General features: G+C 43.8%; 1 protein-coding gene across 3 annotated transcripts in view; it reads left to right on the top strand.

Moving 5' to 3' along the window:
* The window catches only part of FAM120A (family with sequence similarity 120 member A), a 46704-nt gene extending 23234 nt beyond the window's left edge, over window positions 1-23470 (top strand). For 2 of the 3 annotated variants that reach the window (XM_040076038.2, XM_040076037.2), the window contains exons 9-18: window positions 1890-2114; window positions 4438-4612; window positions 10280-10529; window positions 11254-11368; window positions 12664-12873; window positions 13716-13899; window positions 14774-14911; window positions 16335-16476; window positions 18865-18961; window positions 21470-23470. In XM_040076038.2, the coding sequence (XP_039931972.1) occupies window positions 1890-2114; window positions 4438-4612; window positions 10280-10529; window positions 11254-11368; window positions 12664-12873; window positions 13716-13899; window positions 14774-14911; window positions 16335-16476; window positions 18865-18961; window positions 21470-21781 (1848 nt within the window). In that variant the 3' untranslated portion in view covers window positions 21782-23470. The remainder of the gene's footprint in view (window positions 1-1889; window positions 2115-4437; window positions 4613-10279; window positions 10530-11253; window positions 11369-12663; window positions 12874-13715; window positions 13900-14773; window positions 14912-16334; window positions 16477-18864; window positions 18962-21469) is intronic. The other variant, XM_040076039.2, reaches the window with a different exon arrangement.
* Window positions 23471-23850: the final 380 nt, after the last annotated feature.

Below are 23850 nucleotides of genomic sequence, written 5' to 3' on the forward strand. Positions count from 1 at the left end.
CAAGATGGTCTCAAAGGTCCCTTCCAATCTGTGATTCTGTGAAGGTTTCAACTGAGTGAGCTATGTGAATTTCTGAAGTAAAGTGCTGAAAATCCACCATAGGTCAGGTAGGTAGGAGCAGTCTTGACACTCCTTTCACCTGACTTAAATGTCAGAATTCCTTGCAGTTACCTCACAGTGTGATTCTACATGACAAAGGTAAGCTCCTCTCATTTGGCTGGATCCATATTTCTAAAGGAAAGAATCACCTTTTAACTGTGGTGTTTCCTGAGCTTAAGTGTTGGGGTGTTGCTGGAGCAGATGCAGGAAGAGGCAGGGTACTGCAGGCAGGGAAAGCATTGCTCTCATGTGGGGGCTTTTGTCTTCATCCCAGTGTGCTCCCAGTAATTGATAGGTCTGTAAACTTCTTGCTGTGGTCAGTATCGCTGACTTAGAGTTGTCGGGGTAGTAGAAGACAGGGGGAAAAAATCTTTAACCTGATACAGAAATATTTGATACTGGAACACAGGTTTAATGCAAGTGTGATATAAAAGCATTTGGTATTAGCATGTTGTTTTGGAAGTGTTCTGGTTTTCAGGTTTTAACCATTTTGTATATCTATATTCATTTTTATAACTCAAGTCTTTATTACCAACTAAAATACAATCTTTCAGTAACATCCTCTTTGATTGTGTGATTAAAGTGTCATCTGAAAAGAAGGTTGCCCTTTGATATTTTGCTAGAGCATGTTTTTACTACCTACACCTTTCTGTAGAAAACTTTTGGAAGTTTTGTGGGGTTTTTTTTGTTGTTTGCTTTCAGGTTTGTACTTTTCATGGGTCTGAAGTGAACCACCTGAGCTTGTTTGGGCCTATTTTTCATGTTACATGTTCTGTGGGGTTTCATGCTTTGGCCATTTCCCTTTCAGCTTTGCTTTTCAAGTCTTAGGAAGCATGTGAACTTCTTTACTCATACTGTGAAAATACTCATGCATGATGTATCATCAACTGATCAACTTTTGCTCTCTAAAGTTTTTACTATAGCTGTAATAATTTATAGGCATGAAGCTAACGTGAACTCTTAAGCTAAACCCAGCTTTTAGTTTTGAAGATCAGGATTTTTAGGAATGAACTCTGAATTTTTGCTTGTTTGTTTGTGTGAGAATTCAACATAAAATCCTTATGAAGGCTGGGAGGTTTACAGTATATTGTTATGCATCATATTTTTCCCATAAGTTTATGAACTGCATTTCTAGAACTGGAATAGAATGCCACTTCAGTCTTTCAGTCAGAAAACTTCGCCATTTTCCCTTCCAGTCTTCTCAGACAAAGAGCTTTTATGTTTAAAAAAACCCCAAAGAGCTAAAATAACCAACAACATTTACCAGGCTTTTGAATTTAGACACTATGTATTTTACATGTTATTTAATTGAAACATGTAATTTTCCCTGTTTTGTCTAGAATTACAAGCTGAGAAGGGCTATGTTTATGGAAGTCTAGATAAATTACAGACTATGTGACTGTCAGTTAACACATCGAGTTGGGACTATCTCGGAAATACTGAGTTAAGAGGCCATTCACAGGTCATTAAAAGGCCATCGGTCCACTTCTGCATTATGCAGTTTAAATTTTTAGAGAATTGTAATTTCTGTTGCTGTTAATAAGTTAAAAGTTTTATCATAATATTTATTTTCGTAGTAGTTTGGTTCTACTAGCAAACAATGGCTGAAGGTTTCCTGAAAACCTTGCAGCCAGCTTTGGATAATGTATTCTGCACACTGCAACAGCGTGATGTGAAGATTTAATTTTTTCTTTGGGGGTGAGGGAGGAAGTTTGCTGTTTCTCTTGGCTGATCTCCTGGTATGTTTCTGGACACATCCAAAGCACTTTATTTTGTATGTTCTGTTACAGGCAGAAGGTTCCTCTAGTGCTTCTTCAGGAAGTCAGGCAGCTGATGTCAAAGGGAATCAAACCAGTAATCCACAAATCCCATGCCTCTTGTCCATGCCCACCAGAAACCACATGGATATTACCACCCCTCCATTACCTCCGGTAGCACCTGAAGTATTACGAGTGGCAGAGCACAGGCACAAGAAGGGGTTAATGTATCCCTACATCTTTCATGTCCTAACCAAGGTATGATATTTGAAAATGAGGTACTGTGACATAATGACTCTGAGAAGATAATTGCCCTGGCATTTCTGGCTAAAGAGTATCAGATTTTTGCATCCTTTTTAATGCTCTTACTTGGTCCCTTTTTAGTCGTTTGAGCCAGTTTCCCCTCTCTTTTCTAACCTCTGGTATGGTTATTGTTCCAATAAATACAAGATGGCTATAACTAGAAGTGTTTATTTACAAAATTAATTCTTTTTTCCCAACTATTTGCAGTTATTGTACATACCTCTATGCATGGGTGTGTATGTCTGTGTGCATGTGTTTATGCAGGGTCCATTTCCATCTAAAAATGCCTGCGTATGTACTTTGGTGTCTGTGCCAAGTCTTTTCTATTTTCAGTGCTCAGAAGTACTGAGATAGTTTTCTCTCCCCATCTGATCCCTCCCATTACTGATAGCTGGCCCTGAGAGAAACACGGCAGCTCTAAGAAATCCCTTTTGTACCAGCAGTTAGCAAAATGGCCCTGTCCCCATGCCTGTTAACCTTTATTCACCTTAAAAATCCTCCTCAGGACAGTAAGATCTGAAATCCAACAAACTAAAAGTTACTGCTTCGAGGTTGAGGTTTGGGTTTTCTATTTCCCATTTGTTTGGTACCACAGCTTGTGTTGCTGTACTGTTCTTACACATTTTTGTCAAAGACAAGAAGAGTCAAAAGGTCTGTGAATACCATTGATGCCAGTTCCGTTTCACACTTTGCATAGCCAGATATTCTTAGCATCTTTAAATACCACTTGATGTTTAATCACAGAATCATTTAGGTTAGAAAAGATCTTTAGGATCATTGAGTACAACTTTTAACCCAGCACTGCCAAGGCCACCACTGAGCTGTGTCCCCAAGTGCCACATCTACATGGCTTTTAAATCCCTTCAGGGATGGGGATTCCACCACTGACACCTGAGCCATTCCCTCTCCTCCTGTCCCTGTTCCCTGTTCCCAGAGCCCGAGCCCCCGGCTGTCCCCTCCTGTCAGGGAGCTGTGCAGAGCCAGGAGGTCCCTCCTGAGCCTCCTTTTCTCCAGGCTGAGCCCCTTTCCCAGCTCCCTCAGCCCCTTCCCCAGCTCCGTGCCCTTCTCTGGACACGCTCCAGACCCTCGAGCTCTTTCTTCTTGTGAGGGGCTCCAAACTGACCCCAGGGTTGGAGGTGGGACCTCAGCAGTGCCAGCACAGGGGACGGGCACTGCCCTGGTCCTGCTGCCACCCCAGGGCTGGAACAGGCCAAGGTGCCCTGCTCCTTCTTGCCCACCTGGGCTCCTGTTCAGCTGCTGCCTCCAGCACCCCCAGGGCCTTTCCTGCAGGGCCCTTGCCAGCGCCTGTGGCTCAGCCTGGAGCTGCAGCGCTCTCTGGGACCCAGGTGCAGAGCTGTGGAACCCTGTGGGGACATGGGGATTCTTCAGAGATGGGCACATGTTCCAGGTTATGTTGCTGTTATTGAGGGAGACCTTTGAGGCGTAACCTTACACCTAAGGTAGTGTTTTCCGAGTTAAACCTGACAATATCCTCATGAAACCACTTCAAGGCGTCACCTTCAGCATTCGTTACCGGGATAGTTGAAATAGGGTTTTTTTAAGAGAAAGTAGTACAATGAAGTGTTTTCTTGTCAGTGTTAAAAATAAAGGTTGATTTTTGGGGGTAGCGCAGTCAGTCATTTTCCAAGAATATCTTAACGTGTTTGGATGTACAGTTATAGAAAACAGTGTTGCTGTTTTAAGAGAAAATGTTGGAAGGTTCTTTCATCCTTTTCTTTTTTCTTAAAAGGTATAAAATGCTAAATTTTTACATACACATATTCAAATCCAACCTTACTGGAGTAATTCCCAGTTAGGTGGGTTTTGTCCAGGTGTGCTCATGCATTGTTTTTCACAGTGAGTCCCCAGTACTGTTTCAAATAAGGCAGCAAAGAGTCAGACTGGTGTTTTTAGATAGCATGAATATTTTTTTAAGTAATGGCCTGAAATCTAGATCAGCTTCAAATGTGCTTTGGCTGTCTAAAAGCACGTTGCTCTATTTCCAATTGCCTGTATTAAAAAGCAATATTTTTTCACATGTAGCTAGTCCAAACAAATACGTATGTGATAGAGAAGGGAAAGAGGAAAGCAACAGAACCTGGAGGAAATGAAACAGGCTGGGCTAATCCTTCCCTGAGCTGAGATCCACTTTACTACTGAATCACATTTGTCTTGACTAGCTGACGTGTATTAGGGTTGGATTGGGTTCCCATGCATACCTGAATGCTTTTTATTCACTGTAACATGTCATATTTCTCTGCTTTCTTTCATGCCAAAGGGTGAAATCAAAATCGCCGTTTCTATAGAAGATGAAGCCAACAAAGACTTGCCTCCTGCTGCTCTCCTGTATAGGCCAGTGCGTCAGTATGTTTACGGAGTCCTGTTTAGTTTGGCAGAAAGCAGAAAGAAAACTGAAAGGCTTGCTTTTAGAAAGAACAGACTTCCACCAGAATGTACGTACTGCAGAACCCTCTTTATCCCTCTTCTCTTTGCTGTGGCTTCGGAGCCGCTTGTGCTGTGATGTGAATGGGAGTTGTTGCTAAGATCCTGTCAGCATAGCTGATGCCAGAGGAATTTTGGGCCTATTTGATGCCATGGATAAGAGAAAAAGATGTTGTTAATTTGAAATTTTATTTCCTATCGTAGTTTAAGAACTATAAATGCTGCCATTTCTGAGCAAGCTCTGAGGTTTGGTTTTGAATGTCTGCTTAAAGCTGCTGCCAGACCTGCAGCAAGTGATGTCAGCTTGTGATGCCATTTCTGTGTATGGCAGAACTGGAGTTCAGGAAACCTCTATCCTCTGCACACACGTACAAATCTGCCTGCTTTTTTCAAAAATGAGAGGTGCACAGGTTAACTTGCCCTGGCTTCCCGAATGTGTCCCTGAAGGTACCTCAGGGAAATTTGCAGCTATCTTGTGTCCTTCAGGTATTGACATATGAAAACCTGGTTTAAACCCCACAGAAATCAGGGTGTAATGTAACCAAAGGTAGACGTGGGTGAGGACAGACTAAACTTCTGCATACAGCCTTGTCAAAAGATCCTTTGACTTGTTCAGAGGTGTGGATGTTAATCTTCTCATTAATCTGAAAGTTGTCTTTTTACGTCTTCAGTTTCCAGGAATTACTGTCATTCCAGCCCTTGTTCTAGAGTGTTTTTGTTATAATGAATGCATACAGGGAAATGACTGAACTTTACAGTAGCAGCTTGTAAAGGTTACAGGAGTGCTGAAGCATTCAGTACACGGCAGCAGCAGTACTTGTATTTAAATGTAGGAGTCTGCTGTCACTATGCTGAATTTAAGAATCAGATATTCAAATGTATGAAATCATCATTCACAGGCTTTGTGTGTAAAAGGATAAAAATAAGTATCAGTTGTAATCTTTATATTCATTACCTTTGCTCTTCCCATTTGTGATTATAAAATGTTTCTGTACGTTGTAGCGAAGATGATAGTCTCCCAATGATATTTGAAAAGCTTTTTATCTATGCCAGTTACTTTGTGGGAATCAGTATTTACCCTGCTTGAATAATACCTGAGCACACCTACTCACAAACTTCTTACTTCTTAAAACTCATACAACATAGTGGCATTTCAGGTTACAAGGTCATTTCAGTATTAAAATAGTGATTTTATTTGCAGTTGTCATTTGTCCTCGTGAGAATTCTGTCCTGAAAAGAGGGTACTATAGCCTTTTTTTGGTGAAGTAGCTGAGTGCTGGAGGTCTGCTTCAGGTTAATCTTGTAAACCTAGAATGTTCTCTTTAGGCTACTGGGGAAGCCTATCTAATCTATTTTCTTTTCATTTATCCTGCTTTCCAGAGTTTATTCTCAGTGGAGGCTGAGCACACTGCTGCTGACTTGGTTTAGTTGTGGGAGCTCTGGCAAATCTTGCTGCAGGACGCATTCAGCTACTGACCTACTTCTAGCTCAGGACTGACCAAGCTCTTAAAAAGCAAAATCCAATTTGAACATACGCCCAAAAGTTCCTTGCTTCGCTGCAAAGCTGACAGTGCCAGTAAAGACGGATTTGGGCTGCTGTGCAGATGTGGGGTGTGAAAGGGCTCTAGGTGCAGGAACGCCTTTATTTTGGCTGGCTCTCTTACAGAGCAGCAAGGCTTGGGCAGTCTGCAAGATGTAAGGAGAGAGCAGTGTCTGAAGCACTGATTGGCCTTCTCTAACTTTTCTGAGCACCCAGGCTATAATAAACTAGTGATGCTCGTTCTCCTCTAGTGTCTAAATTATTTTGCTGCTCTCAAAAATGAGTAAGTTATGAAACGCTGTAATGAAGACAATTAAGAGAAAATCTAGGAATTAAGGTATGTTAAATAAGTTTCTGAAGAAATGTAAATGATCCTTAAGATTTATGTAGAGAGGTAATGAATATTAATATCTAAAATCCTGTCATCTTTGCTGTACAAACCAAATTCTGGCAACTTAATAATAGTGTAATAGAATAATTGGCAAGGATATTGCATGTGAGGGTTATGGCAAGCTGGGAAAAATGCATAATAAATGGGCATTCAGGATTACTACTAAATATATAGATGGCAAGATAGTAGATCTTTCATGAAGCGGATGGCTTCTCGTCTTTTGAATCATTATTTTTTGTATGAAGTTTAAAAGCCAATGAGAAACAACAGAAGCAGCAGTCGGTGGGGTTCTTCAATGATCAGTGTCTGCTGAGTGATGCCTTTGCTGTACATGGCCTCGTCTCTGCTCCCAGAGGACGGGAGATGCTGGGTCACACAGTGCCTGATGGTGTTCAGCTGCCAAGGGCACGGTGCTGACCGTGCTGCCCTTCCCTGGCAGGGGCTGGAAACCAGGGGTCTCCCTTGCTCTGCTCGTCAAGCTCTGAACCAGGTTATTTCTGTGTCCTGATAAGTACATGTGTGTAGTGAAACCATCTGCTCTTCCTGCTCAGTGGCAAAAGGCACACGCTGTCAGAGCTCCCGCTTGCATCCCAAGGTTTGTTATTTTAAGCCCAGCCACCTTGTGACGCGCTGTTCCCATCACGGATGTACTCAGCCGGCGCCAGCCCTGCCAAGAGGAAAGCCGTGTCTCTTGGGCAGTAGCCCTCGTGCAAAACCAAGCGTGCTGAGCTCAAGCTGTGCTGTCAGGAAGGATTGTAAGGTTAAAAATCAGAGTTAATGGATAAGACCAGAACCGCTGGAGCTGCGCTTAGCAACCAGAGCTCTGCTGGGGTGCTGTGGCTGCTGCCTTCAGAGCCCGTAATGGCACTCAGGCGTTCATCAAGCAGGTTACCGTCCTGCAGGTTGTAGCTGACCCTCTTTGATTGGAATAACCTTAGCATGTGGTGAGGGCACAGTTGAAAGCAGAGGTCCATAGATTGTGTGGTGCCTCGGGCCTCTGAGTGTTCAAATGTGCTGATGAGCAGTAGGATGAGGTTTGGTTTGAAAACAGGATAATCACCATGGTAATGGGGCTGAGCATGCTGATCTTGGTTGTAGTCGATGTAGTTTTCAGGGTAGGCACTGCTCATTTCTCAGTGGAAGTCATGGGAGGAAATGCCATACGTCCTGCCATTCTGGCAGCTGAGGATGCAGTGAGTTTTGCAGCAGTCTCAGTAGAGATTTTTCAAAGGTTTAAGAAATGCCCTGGAGAAATAAGTGGATATGAACAAGTCCTGGATTCGTCTGTTAGGCTAATACTAATTTTGTGTGGACAGCACTAGAGTTGCTTGTTAATGGATTCAGCTGCAACTCCTCATCCCCGTTACTCAGAGAGGAAACTATTCCAGCCCACTAGACTGACCTTTGTGTTAAACCTTTCCACAAGAAGTGTGGTTACCTGCACCCAGCTGTGGCTCCTCAGGGCATGGATCTGCAGGAGCAAGTCCAGACAAGGCTGTGAAGATGTTCTGAGGGCTGGAACACTTCTGTGGAGACACTCTGGGAGGACTCTTTAGCCTGGAGAAAGCAAGGCTCCAGGGAGAATTAGAGCCCTTTCCACTACCTAAAGGGACTTCAAGAGAGCTGCAGATGGACTTTGGACAAAGGTCTGGAGTGGCAGGACCTGGGGAATTGCTTCCAGAGGGCAAATACGGACTATTGGGAAGAAGTTCTTCCTGGTGAGAGTGGTGAGACCCTGGCACAGGTTGCCCTGCCACAGCAGAGGATGGAACAAAGTGGACTTTAGGGTCTTTTCCCACTTCAGCCATTCTAGGGGTCTTGTATATTATTATTATTTAGCACAATGTAGCAGGCAATGTGCATCTCTAGTGTCACCTTTGTAGCATGTGGCTGAAGAACAGGCTGAGGTATTTTTCCTGTGGCCTTCATGTCACAGGGCCATGGGAATTCTCATCTACAAATTAAAAGCTTTGAACTGTATTTGAACATTGAAACAGAAGGTATAAAACAGACATAAAACATTCCCTTCTAAGCTTAAGGTCCTTATGTGTTCAGTGTAAGTGAAAGAAACATTGGGGAAACACTGGTGGTGTGTACAGCTTTGCTTCCGATATCTAAAGCAATTACAGAAAGGCTTGAAAGCACACATAAAAAACATACTTGCATTTGTGTTTGCTGTTCTAGGCCTAAGGAAGCAGAGAAACCCAAAGAGATAGATGAGCTGTGCACCAGGGCAGGGTAGCTCTGCAGGGTATTAGAGCCCATCTTGAGAGTGCAGTGATGTATAAAACCTGGGAGCAACCAAAATAGAACATGATTTTATAGTGAGGTGACCAACTAAATATATCAGAATGTTTACTTGCATTGCTGTGGGTGATCTTTACAGAACTGCCCTGAGCTCTGTGAAAAGTAACTGTAATGCTAGGCTGGGTTTATTCCCGAAAAGCAGGAGAGCTCTCTGGGGCATTCTGGGGCATTCTGGAGTTTTTCTCTTTAATCCTGACCATCACCTCTGCCGTGGTTTGCCTGCCTCTGGCTATGGAATCACACATTAGGCTGCTGCCCCGTGGCTGAAGGAGGCTTTGTAGCCATCAGGCCTGTGCTGGCGCCAGTGGGACACATTCCCCGGGCTGTATCCAGTGGATGTGCAGCAGAAAGAGCTGGTCTGAGCTCCCTCAGGGAATCTCCCTGGGCTGTAACCTGAACCTGCACTAACAAGTTCCTTGAACCTTTCCACACTGCATAACTGGCTCGGAGTTAGAAGGGTGCAGGCACGCCGTGAACTGTGTCAGGCTCGGGGTTGTTCCAAGGCCAGAGGTATCGTGTCTCAGCCTTGACTTGAACTTGTGTTCTGTTCTGGTTGTCTTCAAACGGAAGGAGGGAGATGATTTAGCAGCAATGTGGAGTGAACTGTCTTCATGCTGATGTGGATGAAAGGGAGTTTAGGCACAAAGCCACTAACTTCTTCATAGAAAGCAGTGCAAGAAGTGGGAAGGCTTATGTAAAGTAATATTTTGTAAGATTTTTAGGGAGAAGAACTCCACACCTGCCCATATTTGAGATCTCATTCCATTGCAGTAGCTGAACAGCTACAGACAGGTAAAATAATACCAGGTTTAAATGCGATTTTATTTGAATCGCTAGGATCGTATTGTTCTTAAAAAACCGCCTATGGATTACATTTGTGTTTATGTACTATTTTTACTTATTGCTGTAGGTTTCTGATCACACACAACTATTGTCAGATATGACAGCATGATCACGCACAGATATGACACAGATATTTAAGGGGAAAATTGCACTTTTAAGTTAAAATCACAGAATGGTTTAGATTGGAAGGGACCTTAAACATGGTCCATTTTCAATCCTCTGCCATGGGCAGGGACACATGCCAGCAGACCAGCTTTCTCCAAGCCCTGTCCACCCTGGCATTGAACGCCTCCGGGGAAAATTGTGCTGGTTTTTTTAGAAAAATATATGTATTTCCTCTGTTGTATATTCATTTGAAAATATTAGCATGACGTTCCTAGTGTATGCCTGTCTGTATACACCTAATTTGTAAGTGGTCACAATTAAAAGGTATTTCATGCGGGATTTGAATTCCCATTTTGGCAATGTAATCCAGCACACTATTGCAGCCTCAAAGCGATGCTTTTTCAATCACTATCTCTTGCATATGAAGTTTGAAATACATGCTGGAATATGATATACTAAGGCTGATTTCTTTCTGCTGTTGCCATTCTGCAGTTTCACCGGTGATAATTAAGGAATGGGCTGCTTACAAAGGCAAATCCCCTCAGACCCCTGAGCTGGTGGAAGCCCTCGCCTTCAGGGAGTGGACCTGCCCAAACCTGAAGAAGCTGTGGCTGGGCAAAGCCGTGGAAGACAAGAACCGACGGATGAGGGCATTCCTGGCCTGTATGCGATCAGACACACCAGCAATGCTCAACCCAACTAATGTGCCCACTCATCTTATGGTGCTCTGCTGTGTGCTGAGGTTAGTGTCGCCTCCAGGCACATCAGAAACGGGGAAAGGTTTTACTCTGGGATCTCTAGGAAGTGTTGATTCATATCTGCAGCCTCATTGGGCGAGGGGGTTTGGTTTGGTTGTAGAAAGGCGTGTGTGTAGCTCTTTTTCAGTCTCTAAAGGATTGACAGGAAGACAAAAAAGATCTTGTGTTGCCAAGAGGTTGTATAATTTGATTAGTTTTCCCTTAGTGTACTTAAGGCTCCTGCTCAGTAAGATGCCAACTTTTGGGGCCTCAGAGGCTTCTGTGGGTGAAGTTGCACAACAAAAGCTTCCAGCTTCCCAAAGAAAAAGTCACAAGGTCCAAAATCCTGAAGTGTTTAATTTTCAGATTGAAAATTGACAGAGGAATTGGAAGATGCTTAGATTTGGGGTAATTATTTAAGTCAGCTAGCTTATAATTCTTTCAAAATCCAGGGTTAGTATCTCACACATGGTAAAATTTAAGCCAATTTTGAGAACGATAAATGTAAATTTTAAACTTGTGTTTGGTTCTGTTGAGCTTTATCTTGCCTTTTGGGCACTAAAACAGTTTCTCCTTATGGGCTAGTTAGTATGCAAAAAGGTTGGTAACCTGAAGCTCTGTTTCCACTGGCCCAGCTGGTTTTCTCCTCTCACGTGTCCTGTATCCACGCTGGTGGTTTCTGACGCAGCCATTAGGAGGGCACTGACTGTGGCCCTGCTCCCCTCACAGGTATATGGTACAGTGGCCGGGGGTGCGCATTCTGCGGCGCCAGGAACTCGATGCTTTCCTTGCCCAAGCATTGTCTCCAAAGCTCTATGAACCTGACCAGCTTCAGGAACTCAAGGTAATTCTTAACTAGAACTTACATAATTGAAGAGATTTGTGTCCAGCTGATCTGGGAATTAACTGTGGTAGCTGATCTGTAGGTGTCTCTGTCTCTAAAAGCCTTGCACAATCACCTGTGCTTTCCAAAATATTAGTCTTAGTGGCTTAAAGTGTTGCAGAGATGGCCGCAGTGGTCTACAATGTCCATTTTCCAAACACAATAAATCAAAATCACAGACTGGGCTGGGTTGGGAGGGACCTTAAAGCTCATCTCATTCCCCTCCCTGCCATGGGCAAGGACACCTTCCACTACCCCAAGTTGCTCCAAACCCCGTCCAACCTGGCCGGGAACACTTCCAGGGATGGTGAGCCCACAGACTAAATGACATCTAGGGGTGGAGATTTTAGCAGAGTCATCAAAGTCTTGCCTCTCTCTTAAGATCTGATGCAAAGAGGAAGAAACTCCACTGTAAAAATCGCCTGAGAAAATATTCTTTCTATTCCAACACGAAACAAAATGCCACCGATAGCAGATAATATTTTGGTTTAATAGTAATTGTTTTATTTTTCAATCATACATAAAGTAATGCAGATGGCTTCCGTAAGATATGTTGGTTAGCTGGAAGATGCAGTAATTCCCTCAGGGTTTTTACTGTCTTCACAGGAAGCAGCTTGTGAAGTCAGAAAGAGGAGCTGAATTTGAACCCAGCCATGTATCTGCAAAATGAGCGGGAGAGTCTTTGGGCTCTCAAAGATTGCTTATGCATAAGGAAGGTGGTAATGGAGTGTAATTTTAACATTTAATACCAAGGTCTTGAGAGTGTTCCCAAGCAAGGGCTGATATTTTGAGAAATATTTCAGAAAACACAAGTAGTGATATTTTCTTATGCCAGAGTTAAAACTATAGTTGTTACAAGCAAATGCTTTTTGCTTTGACCACTACCTATTCACTGTTTACTTCTACCTTAGTGTCCCTATCCTGCATCCCAAATAAAGCTGTTGTATGCGTACACCCTATTTCTTATTAAGAGATGTGTTCTTAAAGCAAAATCTTGAATCAGACTAATAGAAAATCCATTATAAAGGGGTTCAGAACAAAATGTGTTACATGGGAAGAAAAGCTTTTCTGAAGATGGCAGCTCTGCATGCACAAGTGAGAGGTTCCTGTGCATTCTTCTGCTCAAACCTCTGAAAGTCTGGATGACCTTTTAAAATCCCTCTGTTAGCAAGAGTTTTGAAAAGAATGTAACTATAGGAATAACTTCGAATTACACCTCGTTGAGGTCTTACTACATTTACTCCGTTCTCAAACAGATTGAGAATCTGGATCCCCGCGGAATCCAGCTGTCTGCTCTCTTTATGAGCGGTGTGGACATGGCTCTTTTTGCCAACGACGCCTGCGGACAGCCCATTCCGTGGGAGCACTGCTGTCCCTGGATGTATTTTGATGGGAAACTATTCCAGACCAAGCTCATCAAAGCAAGCCGGGAGAAAGTTCCGCTCATCGACCTCTGTGATGGTCAGGTGTGTAGTTGTGCAGGGTGATGGAGTGTCCCGTGTGCCCACAGGGCTTCCGTGGCGTGGCTGTCATCGTTCACCTCGTGTCACCCCTGCTTTTAAAGGCAAATGTGAGGGGAATGGCTCATGGGTGGGTTTTGCTGTTTAGTTCCTTATTTCTCTATGAGTAGGATGCCATTTGGATAGATTTGGAAGAAGAGGCATCAATTTGAATTTGATTTTTTCTTTCTCTCTGAAAACTGAAATGCTGATAAAATGAATGGCCAAATTGGAAACTCTGCTTATTTGTTCAAGTCCCACCCTTTTGGGTCAGGCTGTCCAAAGGACTAACTGCACTGGGTTTGTAGTGAAAGAAAATTGGTGATTTCTAATTGATTTTACAGACTGTGGAGTCATTCTTGGGGTCCTCAGCTCAAAATCTTCTCACATTTCTTAAACCATCTTAAAATACATATGAAGGAGTTTTTTGTGTTATCCAAATAATGCAAAGTTACTGTCCACTTGTAAAACCAGGAAACTAATGAAACAGTTTACTGAATAACCAAACTTTTTTTTTTAAAACTTTTTGGAAGGTAAGAAATTGTATCCCTTCTTTTTTTGGGACTTGAGGGAAGCTGATCCAGCTTTGCTACTGATGGTGGCTGTGGTCCCTCTCAGGGTTGTAACCCTCCAGGCATGTTTCAGCCTGTATGCACAGACTCTGGCGTGCAGTCCAGGTTTAGGATGACGATTCTGTCTCTACTCCTCTACTAGTTTGCATTTTCCTTTGAATTTGTTGTGTAAATATAACTTGATACAACTGAAATGAGAATTTTAATGTCTCTCTGTGACCTTCTCTTTATTTCTAGGCTGAGCAGGCAGCCAAGGTTGAAAAGATGCGTCAGAGCATCCTAGAAGGATTAAATTTCTCCAGGCAGAACCATCCTCTCCCTTTCCCACCTCCACCTGCCATGCCTTTCTATCCAGCTTCTATGTATCCTCGACACTTTGGGCCAGTCCCACCACCTCAGGGCAGGGGGAGAGGCTTTGCTGGTAAGTGATGGAGCGGTGGTGCCACACACTGCCTTACCTTGCACATTCCCAAAACTACCAACCCTGGTCGATTTCATGGGGAAAACACAGAAAAGCAAGTGGTCAGCTTGTGTTGGCACGTGCCAGTCACTGTGTTTTGGGTTGCTTTTATTAGCCCAGTGATACAAAATGTGCTGTGTTGCTGCATATTTTCATCAGGATTTTAGTAAATGTGCCAGATCAAAATATTTTTACTGTTATTGTATAACTAGAAAAAAGAGGAATGGATTGACGCTGGGTGGTATGAAAAAGCTCTGATTTTACTATGAAAAAGCACAGTAAATTGGTTCAGAACATCTATAAATTAACAGACACAGTTTAACTGTCGGGGCTGAAGACAACCTTTCCCCCTCTCCACTCCTCTGTGTTTTGCTACAGTCATATAACCATTGGCACCCTCAAGTGTAAATACTGACATAACCATTCCAGGCTGTTCCTGGAATCGCTCCCTTCCTCAAAATCTCTCACGTACCAAGGCCCACAGGTGTGTGGATACGGGACACGGGCATTCCAGGGGTGCCATGACTGTAGCCACCAGAGCTCACTGCCAAAAACTTGTCACAAGGCTTTAGAGTGCCACAGGAGTTGGGATCCCGTTCCGAGCCCCAGGGCCTGCCCTTCGGATCAGAGGCCCCGTGCTGGCTCAGGCAGCAGGACACTTTGGCCAGGGCAGGTGCTGCTGCGTCGCCCGCGGGAGCCTGGCCAGCGGGAGCGTGGCCCTCCCGCCTGGCTCTGCAGGGGTGGAAGGAGGCAGCAGCCTCTCTGCTGGGGCCTTCCCGGTTGCCTGGCCCCCTCACAGCTTTTCCCCTGTCTTTCTTTACCCTGGGTCTAACAGGAGTCTATGGCTTCGGAGGCCCTTATGGGGAAACAGTAGCCACAGGCGCTTACCGGGCCTTCCGGGTGGCGGCAGCGGCAGGACACTCCGGAGCCTTCTCTGGCAATGACAGCAACAGGACTAGCAAGTTTCAGGGCGGTAATTATACCCAAACCCCTTTTCTTAGAGCTTCTGGCAACGGCTTCCTCCACTGTACGGGTTGGTCTGAGGCTTTCCTACTGACTCCCTGTCTCCCTAACTGTCTCAGCTTCCCTCTCTAGAGCCTGCCCGGTGCTGTCCGCTCTGCTCCCGTCCCTGCCGCAAGCCCCCAGCGCCCTCCTGGTGCCAGGAGCCTCCTCCAAACACAGGAGAGCCCCACACCCGGCGGGGCAGGCTGTCTCCTGTGCTCCCACAGGCCAAGAGGGCATCTGTAACCCACTGGCCTCTGCCTCTGTATTAACAGGGATTTTCCAAAATCCGGGGACAGTTGAGCTTTTTGCAAAGACCCAGCGTAGAAATGACTGACTTTAGTACTACTGCTGAGCCCTTCCTTGCTGGCATCAGTGCTGGTGTGGACGCAGGAGTGGGATGTACTTCCCTACCTGTGTGCCCACTGCTCGCTTCCTGTATGATGTGGGATGTGGGATGATGGAAGCCTGTTCGGGGTAAACTTTTTCCACATATTTAGCTGTTCTTTCTGGCCTCTGAGCTTTTATCCTAAGAGCAAACTTACCTCTAGTGCTTCATGTGTGAATAACTCTGGCCCCACAAATGATCTGCATTTGAAGCTGAAGGACTTGCACAGGGAAGTAGGAACCTTCTGGATGTGATCAGTAGTGTAGTTCCCAGCCTATTAACATTTGGAGACTAATTGTGGCTGCGTAAATGCTGTGGTTTGTGACCGTTCTGGTGCTGATGATCTTAGCAGTAACATCTTGCTCAAGTTCAACATAACCTGGATTTCTTGAAATACGTGTTATGCCCCAGAGCTGATTTTCTATAAAGGCCTGAACAAGCTGAACAGAAGCTATAGTTGCATCTTAGACAACTGTAATTTTAGCTGCCTTCTTTGAAGGGGAATGATAAACCCACCTTTTAAACCAGATCTGTTCAAATGCTACATTTTTACTGCAGCTTAGTACATCTTACCCAGCCAAGTAAGTTCTTTATTGCCAGTATAATCTGTGTGGTCTATGCTGATAATTGCTGTTGGCTAAAAAGTGCCTTGAGCCTGCAAAAATTCCGTCTTCTTTAGGAATGCAGAAAAAGATCTTCAGCCAGCTTATAAAAGTCCCCTTCTTTTTTGAGGCTTATCTCAAGTATATTTTTAATTACTGAAACCGAAGCACTCGTGTCAGATCATTTTTCTTTTCAGAATTCATATCTATTTTTAAAAAGGGGTGGGGGGAAACAGGCTCTTGGAGTTCTAACTTCTGGAATACTGCAAAATGAGCACTAATCTCACAGTATCCATAGAGGAAATGGGTTGCGTGGTGAAATCTGGGCAAACCAGCTTTCCATTCATAGGAACTTTACTGTGATGATTGTGAAGATCAAAGTTTGGTTTTGCTTTTATGTGCAGGAGTCCAACCTATTCCTTCTCAGGGAGGGAAACTTGAAATTGCCGGCACTGTAGTCGGCCATTGGGCTGGAAGCAGACGTGGACGAGGGGGTAGAGGGCCATTTCCTCTGCAGGTGGTGTCCGTGGGAGGACCAGCCAGAGGGTAAGTGCCAGCCTGGGGATGTGCTCCTCACGTGGGATTCAATGGCTGGGGAGACAAGGGAAACAGAGAGCAGTTGGAGGCAGTAGAGATTGCATATGACACTTTAGGACACATAGGGTCAATTATAGCTACTGAATATTCAAGAAAAAAGTTGGCATTCCTTTTAAGATGCTTTTCACCAGTTACTTGTATAGATATAAGCATTTTTATGTGCAAATAAAATTCATACTCAACCTGAAATAGATACAGAGATATACAGAGATACACAGAGGTTGGTTTGGCGTGAGATGACTTTGGGACTGCCAGTAGGACAGAGAAATATGATTCCTCACTAGTAGATTTTGATTTGAGATGAAATGCCTGAAGTTTCTTTTTGTTGGAGGGTACTGTCTTAAGGCAGTACGGTTTGGGTGCAGGTTGAAACCCCAAAGAGTTACTAAAATAGGCCAAGGGAAAATGACTGCAGGCAGCTTACCTGTTTGTTAGTTCAGTTGATGCTAAATTAGAACCAATAGGAAAACGTGCTTGTGGTAGGGGTTCTGCCTAAAGACAGAATCACAGAGCCATAAAATGTTTTGAGTTGGAAAGGAGCCAGAAGGATCATGGCGTCCAAGCCCTGGTCCTGCACAGACAGCCCAGCAATCCCACCCTGTGCATCCCTGGAGCGCTGTCCAAACGATTCTGGAGCTCTGGCAGCCTCCCCATTCCTGGAGAGCCTGGGCAGCACCCAGCACCCTCTGGGGTGGAGCCTTTCCCTGATCTCCAGTGCTTTAACAACAGGTTCGTGTTGGCAGGGGCTACTTCCTACCAAAGGTCACAACTAGGAAGCAGCACAGCAAGTTGTCTCAGTTCATGGCCCAGTTTTGCATGCTTGTATTCCATTTTTATCTCTTTGGGCAGAGGAGATTGAATCAGGCTTGTTCACCCCATTGCCTCATGTCTCTGCAATGCTGAGCTCAGATGTTGTTCTTATTGTATAAAATTATACCAGCTGCTTTGTATTGGCCTCCATCCATCAGTATATTTAGTGTTATTTTCTGAGCAGTTTTTCTCAGCTCCTTGAAGGACGTGCTTCAACCTTGTAAAAAGAGAGCCCGTGGGGTTGGCAAGGAGGGAACACAGTGAGGTGGACTCACATGCAAACCACAGCTCCTCTCTCTCTTCATCCTCTGCTGTTGCTTCTAAGCCCCAGAATTTGATTTCTTCCTGCCCAGTGTGGGAATTCACAGTGTGTGAGAAGAGACTGGGGGGCAGAGCAGTTCCCCTGGACAGTGCAGCCTCACTCATCTCAGGGACCTGAGCAGCTCTGGCTGCTCCAGCCAGCCCCAGTGGGGTCAGGTGTCACACCAGCACCTCCCAGTGTCAGGCAGCACATCCAGAGCAAACACAGGGCATTCCCAGGCAATCTGGTATTTCTAGTAGGGAAAATGAGGGCTTTTTAGGAGAACAGTGTTCTTGACACGAGGTTTGGGAAGTTCAGTTTCTGCAGCTGATGGAATTAAAGCAGTTGCAGCTGAATCTTGGAATTGTTGAGGTTGGAAAAGACCTCTAAGGTCAAGTCCTGCTGTCAACCCAGTACCCACCACCATGCTCACCCCTAAACCACATTCCCAAGTGCCACATCCACATGTTTTGTGAAAAGTTCCAGAATGGTGACTCCAGCACTGCCCTGGGCAGCCCTTCATGTGAACAAATTTTTCCAAATATATCTAATCTAAACCACTTACCTTGGCACAGCTTGAGACCGAGGTGAGAAAATTTGGTTTTATCTGATGTAATCTGTACTGAATCACACCGAAAACCACCACCTAATGTGTCTAAGTTGGGAGTCTACATTGGAAAGCATCCCAGCTTATCAATTGCCACATGCCAGATACAAGTGAAACTCCTTTTTTCCCTCAGTTTCTTAGATAATTTTGTACCTACACGATTTTTTAATTCTGCCTCACTTTCTTTTATCAGAGCCTGTCTCGTGTGTTTACGTTACCAACTGTTACTTAATGGGGAAATGGCTTTCTATGTGGTTCAAATTGCTGTTTTTATAAGGTGAAAGTATTTTGAGCTCTGGTTCTAAAATGCCGTGACGATAATTTGAGACTTGGAAAATGTTTCTGCAAAGCTTGAAAGTATCATTTATTGTTTCTTTAGAAGACAAATCTAAAAAGAGACACTTTATTGCTCGGGACCCAAAAGGTTTGTTGGGTTTGATACATTTGCAAGCAGTAGAACCCTGCAATTCAGAATTAGGCATCTTGCCTCTTTAAAGATGTGTTGATGATAGGCACTAGACAGTAGAGCTAGGGAAATATTCCAGCAAAACTAAATGTAAAGCAGTTGTAAACAAAACTGATGTGTGTTTTATTTTCTCTCCTTTCCCCACCCCTGCAGGCGTCCTAGAGGAGTTATCTCCACTCCGGTGATAAGAACTTTTGGAAGAGGTGGAAGGTACTATGGGCGAGGTTATAAAAGCCAGGGAGCAATTCAGGTAATGAAGCCATGTGCCTGACTGCAGCACGCTCTGTGCCAGGCTGGGCTGGGCTGCACTCCAGACCAGCTCCACTTTAACAGCTACAAGTGTTTCTGGCGACCCGTGGAAGCCGTGAGCCCGCAGCGCTGACAGGACAGGCTGCTGTCACAGCTCACTTAAAGCAAACTTGGCTTCTAAAGACAGACGTGGAAGAATGTATTTTGACATGAATCCTGTGCCTACACAGCTCTAACCAGCCATGGGAGTAGAAGAAAATTTAGAAAATGGGGGAAATACAAAGCTGAAACAAATTAGCAGTTCTGTTCCTGCCCCTACTCTTGGCCAATTTCTTTTCTGGGACCTCGGTCTGTCCTCGTGAAGGAAAGTTTGTAGCAGTGAAGGATCTTTGCTGCTGCCGTGCTCCAGGTCCAAGAGGTCGCTCTAAACTTCTTGGGAGCAGCAGAGCAGCCTTTCCCCCTGAGCATGCAGGTTCCTTTCTGGTGACACCCTGCAAAGCGTCCATGGACCATGGCTTCTGTCTGTTCCATGGATCCTTCAAATACAGCTGAGGCAGACTGCTGATCTGGATGAGATGCCAGTTGCTTTCAGAGTTCTGCTTTCCTCCCTTTTCCATGGCTCTGGCTGCTATGCAGTTTGGATGAATGAGTAGTAAAAACTTCCACAATAAATACGTCATATGGACATGCCATTTGTCAGGGAGACCTGAGAGTAGGGGGGTGTTTTCAGGTGTCAGACAGTAAAATAGAGAATGCTCTCCAGTAGATAACAAAGTAACTGTTAACTTCCAGTAAAACTTACTGTTTCACAGGTGTAAAAATTCAAGTACTTCTATTCCTTGTTAAATTGCTGTGTACACAGACTACATGTCTACAAATGTACCTATGGATCTGAAACTACATCTTTAAATAGAAGAGAAGCCACTGTGTCAATAATAGAGAGTTTAATTTCTGAGTACCTTAAGCTTTGAAATAAAGGAAATCCTGAAAATGAGCTCCCAAATACTCCAGGCTGACTACAGGTGTACAAATAGGAGTGTAGTTCAGGCAGTAGCTGCAGGTATCGTGACAAGTGCCATCAGGGTTGGGTATTTGCATTTTTATTAATGATACGTAATTTGGATGATAAACACTTGTGATCACAAGGACCTGTGTGTAAATTGTGCCTGGAGAAGGAGGATTAATGGCATTTTCTATGGACTTGAGCTCATTGCATTTTGTGGTCATCAAGGCCATATAGGATGGTCCTTGTACAGAAAGAGAAAAAAGGTGATTTAAAAATGCAGATGGCAGGGAGAAATTGGGAAAGTTGCCATGATGCATGAGTGGATTTGTGGGGGCCAGGTGAGGCTGGGAGGTGCCAGTGGTCCCTGTGCCTCACTGAGGCAGTGGCTGTGCAGGGCCAGGCTCAGCCCCAGGCACTCCCTCCCCGCAGTTTGGGAATCTGACCAAAACGAGCTCGTTGGATTTGTTCAACACACCAGACTGGTCTGTTTTGTCCCAAGAGGCAACCTTTCACTCTTGTTCTGGAAAGAAACTAAAGCATGTCTTGAAAGCTGAACTTAAGGATGTGTGCAAAGAGGCACGATGACAGTGGTCAGTGTCCCTTGTCCTCGTGCAGTCCCGTAGCTGTGCAGTGGGACTGAGAACTGTGATTATCTGGGTGATGAGAATGCCAGAGAGCAGCAGTTCTGACTCCCCTGCAGAGTCCTTCTGTAAATCCTTCAGCAGCCTACTGCAGGTGTTCTAGTAGGTGACAGTGGAGGTTTTTATACTGCAGAGCTGTTTGCTGCTGTTTGAGGTGCCCCTGTCTTAAGCCATTTCTTAGCACTTGACTTTGTGAACAGTGTGACAGACCAGTGTGCTGCTTCTTAGCAGCCTAACCCGCTTATTTTGGTTTGTTTAAAGCCTATTATGTTTCTGGAACACTAAGATTAATTATAAATACTTAAAAACTAATTGTATGCTGCATCAGTCTGATTTTTATGGCTATACTCAGTCTTGTAAGATTTTACTATATGCTTTTTTAAGAAAACCTTTCCTAATCTTGGAAGCATATAGCTTGGTGCAGGGAATGGTGCACGGTGCCTCTGCGCTCTCCAAACGCTGGCTGGAAACAGTCGGGTTTGTGTTTGAGTAACACGGAATCCTGCCACTGAATCACAGCACACATGAACCAAGGAGCAAAGTGCAGCTGTACATTGGTTCTCAGTTCAGCGTTTGAGACGTTTATGCGGCTCTGATGTAGTGAAAGGAGGGCAACATCCAAGTTAAAACAAGAGCATTTGCCGCGGGGGCATCAGAAGGCTCTGGGGAACACCGAAAACCCTCTCAGTGTATTTTGTGGGCCACTTCTTTCACTTCTTTCAGCAATGCCTAATATTTGGTGTTCACTCACGACCCTGTGCCCTGCATGCTGCCTGTTGTAGTGTCCTTATATCAGACTGTACATTTATATACATTTTTAGCACTGGTTCTTCAGTAATTCTCTTCTTTTTTTAACAACTAGGGCAAACCTCCTTACGCTGCTTCAGCAGAAGAAGTAGCCAAAGAACTTAAGTCAAAATCCGAGGAATCTAAATCCTCACTTGTGTCTTCAGATGGATCCCTGGCTGAAAATGGAGTTGTGACTGAGGAAAAACCAGCTTCCCAGATGAATGGGAATACAGGAGACATCAGGGCTTCCAATCAGTCTGAAAGTGCCTTGAGTAATGACTCTAAAATGTGCAATACGAATCCTCACTTAAATGCACTAAATGCAGACAGTGTTTGCCATAAAGATGATGCTCTTGAGGCCACTGTCTTAAAAAAAGAAGAGTAAACTTATTTTTTATAGAGGGTGAAGGATGTTGGGAAGGGTCAGGATTAGGAATATCTGGAAAGAAAGAGAGCCTACAGTTACGTACATTTTTTCCTTTCCGTAAGAGAAAAATGAGGACTTTGGAAATTCGGATCCCTCTTTGATGTCAGAGATTTAAACAACACATGTTTTTTTTTTTAGTTTTAACCAGTTGTAGTCAAAATGCTACAATAAAACAAAAAAAAAAAAAAAGAAAAAAAAAGAAAAAAAAAAAAGAGAATGAAGAGCATTTGACTCCCGCACTTAAAATGAAGTATACATAAAGTTTAAACTGGTTATGACAAAAGCTTGTAGTTTTGTTTTTTGAAATATAAAGAAAACAAATTTTGGCAGTCTTTAAGTATATATAGCTTAAAACTATAATTTTTAGTACTTGGCACCATATGTATGCCATTATATTTGATTTTGCATTACTGTGTCACAATAAAGCTTTCTTTAAGGCTTTGATTTCATGATTATGGGGGGAAAAAGGCACAACCACAGTTTTTTCTTTCTGAAATCTCATCACCGTTGCCGTGGTTCTTTTGTGTTAAAAATGTGCAAACTCTCGAAACTACCAATTCTCAGTAACACTGCAGTTCTGCTGAGTTCAATAGACATCATACATACGTTACGAGCGAGTTAAACGGAGACAAACTTGAAATCATAGAAGATGCAAACGACCTTTCAAAACAAACACAATGTGTTGGGAAACTTTTTGTGACTAATACCATGCATCCGTGATCAATGAACTATGTGGTTTTGAATCAGACGTAGACCATTAGTACTACTATTTGAGCTAAACTTCTGCATGGTTCATGATTTTTAAAGTGTGTAGTTAATATTATGCATGTTATTGTCCTCTTTCTTCCATTCTTACAAGTACTGTGCCCATTTGCAAAACAAAAAAAGCTAATAATCAGTAATAGTCCTATAAAAGATGTTAACTATGTTTAGTCATTGACTGATCTTGCTCTAACCTTAAAATTTTGTGATTATTGACCTCTGTTGCATTTATTCTAAAACTTTAAAAAAAAAAATTATCTAGCCGTTTTGAATATCAACGTTACCCTGGTGTACTCATTGCTGTATGCATTATTGTTCTCTGTTGCTGTTTTATGCCTTCATATTAGCAAATATGAAATTCTGTGAAAAACAAAAAAAAAAAAAACGCTTTGATCTTCAAAAAAAAAGTACCCCCCTTCTGTAGCAGGAAACAAATGGCTTGTTCTTGAGAACTTTCCCATCAAGAATTTAGTATAAGCAAATATACCTGTATCATTTTGATGTTTTTGTTAGTGTTTCCAAACTTAATGTACTTCAAAATCAGAATCATTTCTTTATATTCGTTTTCATATAATTCTCCTGATGCTCTTCATCACACATTAGTGATCAGAAATGAGGTGTAATTCCCCATTCCCTGCCCGCCAGAGCTAAGTAGGTATCTTAATGTAAGTTGAAGGGAGTTCTGCCCCAACTCATGGATTGTGCAAGAATGAACTACTGTTGGGTTTGGCTGGTTGTAGATGGATTGTGGTGTGGTGTCTTTGAAGGCTATTGAATGCAACTTACAGTGCTTAATAAAAATCTTTATTCTTTTAGTATAAAATACTGTATGCCTTTTTTGTCAAGTATTTTTTTAATCAACATGTAAATAAAAGTTTTTCCTACGCCCAAGTCAAGTGGTTGAGTTGCCAGGATCTCTGGTGTCCCCCAAAAAGGCGGGGGGGAAGCACAGCCTTTGTTGTGGCTGCCCCTGGATCCCTGGCAGTGTCCCAGGCCAGGGTGGACGCTGGGGCTGGAGCAGCCTGGGACAGGGGAAGGTGTCCCTGCCAGGGCAGGGCTGGCACTGGGTGGGCTTCAAGGTCCCTTCAACCCAAGCCATTCTGGGATTCTGCGATTCACTCTCTGCTGGGGGACACCACACCTGGTGGGAGTCACGCCCTGGCTTTGCTGGTGCGTGCAGCTCCTTTAGACGTCACCTTTAAACGTCAGATGGTTGAAGAGATGCAAATAAGGCAGAAATAACGGGGACACTTGTTTAAAGAAAA

Source organism: Hirundo rustica, chromosome 12 (assembly GCF_015227805.2).
Source record: "Hirundo rustica isolate bHirRus1 chromosome 12, bHirRus1.pri.v3, whole genome shotgun sequence".
Taxonomy (NCBI): Eukaryota; Metazoa; Chordata; class Aves; order Passeriformes; family Hirundinidae; genus Hirundo; species Hirundo rustica.